This window comes from Zalophus californianus, chromosome 15, assembly GCF_009762305.2.
Source record: "Zalophus californianus isolate mZalCal1 chromosome 15, mZalCal1.pri.v2, whole genome shotgun sequence".
Classification (NCBI taxonomy): domain Eukaryota; kingdom Metazoa; phylum Chordata; class Mammalia; order Carnivora; family Otariidae; genus Zalophus; species Zalophus californianus.
Window position 1 is genome coordinate 45,691,046 of NC_045609.1, and position 6,000 is coordinate 45,697,045.

General features: G+C 60.2%; 1 protein-coding gene across 1 annotated transcript; it reads left to right on the plus strand.

Annotated features, from left to right (window-relative positions):
• The first annotated feature begins 3,346 nt into the window (after window positions 1-3,346).
• Window positions 3,347-5,710, plus strand: ADIRF (adipogenesis regulatory factor). The gene is made up of 3 exons (XM_027597073.1): window positions 3,347-3,511; window positions 5,254-5,316; window positions 5,518-5,710. Exons 1-3 carry the CDS (start codon window positions 3,451-3,453, stop codon window positions 5,619-5,621), a joined length of 228 nt encoding a protein of 75 aa, XP_027452874.1. The 5' UTR covers window positions 3,347-3,450; the 3' UTR covers window positions 5,622-5,710.
• The last annotated feature ends 290 nt before the right edge of the window (window positions 5,711-6,000 follow it).

The window sequence follows — 6,000 nt, forward strand, 5'->3', positions numbered from 1 at the left end:
TAAAAATGAGCTCCTCCCAGGCCTGAGCGCTTTGTGTAATTTAATCCTCAGAACAAACTGTTGGTATGATCCCAGTTTCCCCGAAACTGAACTGAAGAACAGAGAGGTTAAATAACTTGCCCAAGGGCACAGAGCAAGGAACCGCGGGGACTAGGCAGAAGCCAAGGTCGCCTGGCTCCAGAGCCACCCAGTTAACTCCCATGCTCTGCTACAGCCCCGCCGACTGTGTGGACTGAGGTGCTTACGGCAGAAGCCAGCCCCCCCACCCCCCCGGCCCCGGGATTTCAAAATAACCTGGGGACCAGGCTGGCAGATGTCCTACATGAAGGCTGTTGGCATCATGCCCTGGGGTCTTGTTCAGAAGTGGTGGAGGGGTTCCTTCCCCTTTGGCACCCAGACAGTTTGGGCTCAGAGCATCTACGTGACTTGCCCCAAGCCTCCAGCCCTGGGAGTCAGAGCCAGAGCTTGAGTCCGCCCCTGAATTCAGACACTGCCGAGACCACCACTTTCCCATCCCTCCTCAGTGGTGGGAGCAGGGGTCAAGGCCAGCCCTGGGGGCTGGGAACCCAGTCAAGCACAGCTGAGCCGGGTTATATTCCAGCCTGCTGCCCATGGGCATCCACTGCCGAGGAGGCAGAAAGGAACAGGAGGCTGCTGGGCCCCCAGGCCCCCAAATCCTGCCACAGGAGGAGTGAAAGGTCTGGAAGAGGTTCAGGGTAGTCAGGGGTGTTAATGCTCCTGGGCCCAAATGCGGGCACACAAGCAGGCCTGTGCATGCCCAGGAGGGGTCCACCTGGGGCCTGGGTGTGCCTGAGAGCTCTTTGGACTGTGAGAGACAGACAGGTGACGGGGGAGGAGGACTCCTAGACCCAGCCCCTGTGGACAGTGCATCACCAGACTCCCAGAGCCCTCTGCCTCTGCTGAAGGAACCTGGAAGGGTCCCTGCTGCTTGACTCCCACCCTAGGCACATACTCAGGGCCTGTTCTTGGGGTCAAATGCCAAACATCTAGGTTTGCCCTGTCTGGGAAGCCTGTTCCCACCCCATGGCACCTGCACTGCTCTTAGCCTTCAAAACCCCTACTGGGGCACCTGGGTGGCTCAGTCGGTTAGGCTAGGTGGCCAGCTCTTGATCTCAGCTAAGGTTTTGATCTCAGGGTTGTGTGTTCAAGCCCTGTGTTGAGCTCCTTGATGGGCATGGAGCCTACATTAAAAAAAAAAAAAAAAAAAAAAGAGCCTCTATTATGTGCTCTGGGCTCCTGGGGCTACCTTCCCTAGAGGAACAATTGGTCTCTCCCTGTCCCTCTCCTCACCTGAGAAGCCCCAGGTGAATGGCCCCCCGTTGAAGGGACCCCGTTGAGTGTGGGGCATCCTTCAGCCCATTTAACCCTCACAATAGCACTTGGAGATTCTGTCGCCCCCATCTGCCCATCAAGGATGGGGACATTGGGGCTCAGAGAGATGGACTTGCCCTGGGGAGTATTTGAACCCAAGAGGTCTGACTGCAGTGCCTCCTGCTTTAGAGCCACTCAGCTCTCTCTGTCATCACCTGCTTTGGGCCCCACTGTGCCTCACACAGAGCCTGCTGCCTCCCTGTCTTGTTCTGGACCACTGGGACAGGCAGCAAACAGCCTTAACAGCCAACCATGAGCTAACTGCTGTGGTGATCAGACCCTCCTGGCCGAAGAGATTGGTGCTACTGGTGGGAATTCAAGAGGATGTGGGCATGGCTGGGCTCCCCGGAGTCCCCGAGGCAGCAAGAAGGCGGCTTCAACCGCGCCTTTGTGCTCTGGGCTTGGCCGGGCTTCAGGCCAGGAGGAGCGGGCGTGGCGGCCGCTTGGTTCCTCGGTGCTTAGTGTCTCCTCCCCCATCTGATCTCAGCTTCTGTCCCGTTTACTTGCCCAGAGTTATCTCCATTAATCCATTCTCGCTGTGCGCGCGTGCGCGCGCTTCCAGCTAACCCCAGGCCATGGCTGACGCTCCGCGGTTTACCCCCCAGACTCTGCTCCCCCGCCTCCTCCCCCGTATTAGAGGCAGGGCATGGGCCAGCAGAGTGGACCTGGGTAGGCGGGGTCTTCCCAGGGCTCCAGAATCGGGAAGACTCCCACAGAGGCGCAGAGACTGGCCCCGGGGGGGGGGGGGGGGGCGGGGGAAGAAGAATCAGAGAGTAAGCACTAGAGAGAGGATCGAGCCGCCGCACCAAGACGCACAGGGGAGTGGGGCGGTGGCTTCCAGGCTCCGCAGGCTGGCTCTGGAATGGAAGAACGCGGGGCGGGGTGGAGGCCTGGTGAGCACACTTGGGTGCCAGGGGGTCATGCCTCTTGGGTCATTTGGTGTCCTCGAGATTCCTGGCTCCCCGACTGGTGCCTGGGCCTCTAACTCCTCTCCCAGCGCCCCTGGGTGGTCACCACATCCAGCGCGCGCCCCATCCGGGGAAAGGTGACCTCAGTGGTCTGAGGCTCGGCCACTCCCTTCTTCACTGTGTGGCCTGGGGAGCGTCCCTGCCCTCTCTGAACCTTGCCTCCTGCCCAATTCGTAGGGGTTTGGTGACCTAAGGTAGCGCTCTCCCTGCCTGGGCTGGGGCACACAGCGGCCCTTTCGGTTGTCCCCCTCCACTTCGGGCTGCTTTCTCCCCAGAGGCGCTCGCCAGTGACTCGCCCTCTGTGAGAGGGATTTACTCGACTCTCTCCTCTGCCCCTGCCTGGTCCCAGTAGCATCAGGGCAGCTGGCCAGTCTGTAGTGTCCCGGCCGAGTGTGTGGGGACAGCCGCCTTGGCCGTTGTCGGGGTCTTACGGTTTACAGCCCACCGACCTGGATTCGAGTCCCTGCCTGCCATGTGAGTTTGGGTGAGACTTAACGCGCCCTCTGTGCCATAGTTTCTTCCTATAAACTGCTAATAACACCCATTTCATGAAGCTGTTGTAAAGATTATACAAGAGGCTGTAAAGCCTTAGGGCAGCGCCTGGCGCTAGGTAAATGCTCAGTAAAAGGCCACTGCTATTATTAATGTCAATTCCAGCCTTGAGATTCTGACCTGGCGCTGACCCAGCACCCACCGGATCCTCAGGGTCACAGACGAAGGGTCGGGCCGACGGGGAGGGAGGAGGTTTGTGCGCCCCCCTTCTACTCCAACCCATCTCTGGACCCCGACCCAAGCCCTCTGCAGCCCCTCGCCCCTCGTCAGACCCTGGTGAGGACCGCCGCGTTTTGACCGCCGCCCGCCGGAGGCCAGGATGTGCTCTCCGGATGGTGGAACCTGGAGCAGGGCCGGGTCAGTCCCCGGAGCCGGTCTGCTGGGAAACGCCCCGCGTCCCCCTCTTCCCCGCCCCGCGCGGGGCGGGCCGGCCCTGGGGCGCCTTAAAAACCAGAGCTGGCGCTCCGGTCGCCGCAAGGTGAACGGGATCTAACATCGCTGCGGCTACCCTAGACGACTTCGCAGAACCCCCGCAGCCATGGCCAGCAAGGGCTTACAGGACTTGAAGCAGCAAGTGCAGGGGACGGCCCAGGAAGCGGGTGAGGATGGCACGCGACCTGGGGCACATGCAGGGGTACGCGGCTGGACTCACGGAGGCAGAAGACCCCGGCTGCGCATCCCGAAAGTTGGTGGGCGGCTCGGGTTCGGGAGGGCCCGCCTCTGAGATGCAGGGACCCGGTTGGACGCCCACCCCGCTCAGTCCAGGGGCTGATGCCTTGAGGCAGGTGGGGAACCCTGGTGCCCGAGGGTTGCGGGGCCGATTTGGGCATTGCCAGGAGCCAATATGAGGAGGCTGAGCAGGCGGGGACTGGCCCCACCCTGATCCTGAGCGGCCCCACCTCGGTCGCTTGGGGAGGGTGAAGGTCCACGGAGAGAGCCCGTTGCGGCTGCGCACTCCGAGATGCACCTCTGAGACCCGCTGGGGTCTCAGAGGCACACTGGACGGGCTGGAATGGTGGAAGCGGCTTCCCGCCCCTACCCCACCCCCACCCCCGAGTTGTTTTGAGCCCCGCTACCTCCCCCACGCCCCGCCCCCCGGAAAAATAATCGTTTCCTTCTAAGGCCTTACCCAGAGGGACTCCCCACCCTCACCCCAGAGGGCAGGCCCGCAGCCTTGTTTCTCCACCTCCAGCTCTTTCCTCTTCGGACCTGAGGTTACGCAGCGGCATGGGGTAGGGTAGACTGGGGCTAGGGAGTGTGAGGAGACCCCTGGGCCCACCAGCTGCAGCTCTTCCAGTCCCAGCTTAGCCTTCCTTGGGACTCCAGTTCCCAATCTGTCCTGCACATATCCCAGTCAACAGACAACAGTCAAACTAACTCCCTCCTTCACGAGTGCCCCAGGGAACTTGGACGGTTGTTCCCGAAACTAAAATGCTACCAGGAAGCCTGTCTACAGGCCCCTTCCTTCTGGGCCTCACTTTCCCCATCTGTAATTTGGGTGCAAAGGCTCATTCTCTGTGGCCCTGACTGGTTCTGTCATATAAGGCCTCAAGGGGGACAGGAAGGTGGGGTGGGGGGGCTTTGTGAGCCACAGACCCAGGGCCTGCCTGAGGCCTCCACACCTCCCTGGCCCAGGGTCTGAGTAAAGCAGGTTCTTCCCTGGTCAGCAGCAAGGATGAGTCTTATCTCTGGAGGCTGGAGCCACTTGTCTGCTCACCCAGCAGGTGGGACCCACTTGAGCCCCTGGAAACCCTGTTCACCAAAGGCACAAACTCTGGTCCAGAGGACATGGCCTGACCTTGGATGTGTCACCTCCTCTCTGGACTTCATTTCCTAATGCCTTAAGTTGCCCACCCATGGAGGCACTAGCATCATGGCTTGTGTGCCTCTGGGGCAAGGCACAGGAGAGGGCCCCTGGCAAAAGTGGAGTCCCATGCACGACAGGTGGGAAGCCAGGCATCTGGGCCAGGCTTCTGCAGGAGACATTGTGAAAGGGGGATAGGGTTCCTCCTAGGCCATGCCCAGGAGCAGCGACAGCCCAGATGCCGGCTCCAGCCTCTGTTGGGATATTTTCTCCGAAATCCTGGAGTTGGGAAGAGAAGCAGGCCAGAGGGGAGGAGCCCAGAGTTATAAATAACTAAGAACACCCTAGAGGCATGGAAAGGGCTCCTGTGCCTCGCTGGCTGGATGGCCTTAGTCAAAGGACTTTACTTGGATGGCATTTGTCCCTTGGGCCTGTAGGACAGACTACTCTAGAGAACAGATGGGGGGTAGCAATGGTGGGGACCCTGTGGTCAGCAGTGTCTCAATAGGGGCTAAAGGCCACATCTCTCTGTTCCAGTGACTGCAGCAGGAGCAACGGCTCAGCAAGTGGTGGATCAGGCCACAGAAGCAGGGCAGAAAGGTCTGGTGGGCTGGTGGGCAGGAGGGTGGGCAGCCCCAGCACACTCCCCACCCTATTCAGCCCTCACCCAGAAATGCCCTCTCCTCCGGAACTCCTCTGCCCACATTGCTTCCTGGGGATGGAGACCCAGGCCAGGCTAATCCTACAGGGCTCTGGTTCCCAGGGCATGGCCCTCATCTGGTTTCTCCTTTCCTTCCCCAGCCATGGACCAGGTGGCCAAATCCACCCAGGAAACCATCGACAAGACTGCTAACCAGGCCTCTGAGACTTTCTCAGGTCTTGGGAAAAAATTAGGCTTCATGTAATGACAGAAGGGAGACATGGATAACTGCCCTCCAGGCCCTGAGCTCTGGCAGGCCCTTGGCCTGCTGCCTTATTAAAGCACTTGTTCCTACCTTGTGTCCACTTCATGCCTCCCCACAAGCTGGGCTCAGCCCTCTCTCGCCTGGAGCTGAGCCCCCGTATCCAGAAACCCAGCCCGGACATCCAGAGTTCTGGCATTCCAAATTCGGAAACCCAAACAGACTGTTCGAGAATTCTTTTCCCATGTCTCAACCGCAAATCCAGATGCTCCCTTATCCGAAGTTCAACGAGGTATGTGTGCCTCCCACTCTGTTCAGGAGCCACCGCGTCCCCCATTCCCAAACCGCTCCCCCAGCTCCGGGAACCCCGCCCCTGCTAGGA

Excerpts from the sequence above, each read along its gene's own strand:
- ADIRF (XM_027597073.1), top strand. The coding sequence starts at position 3,451 with ATGGCCAGCAAGGGCTTACAGGACTTGAAGCAGCAAGTGCAGGGGACG. Across the intron at positions 3,512-5,253 it reads GGGGACGGCCCAGGAAGCGG|TGACTGCAGCAGGAGCAACG; the intron begins GTGAGGATGGCA and ends TCTCTGTTCCAG. Across the intron at positions 5,317-5,517 it reads CACAGAAGCAGGGCAGAAAG|CCATGGACCAGGTGGCCAAA; the intron begins GTCTGGTGGGCT and ends TTCCTTCCCCAG.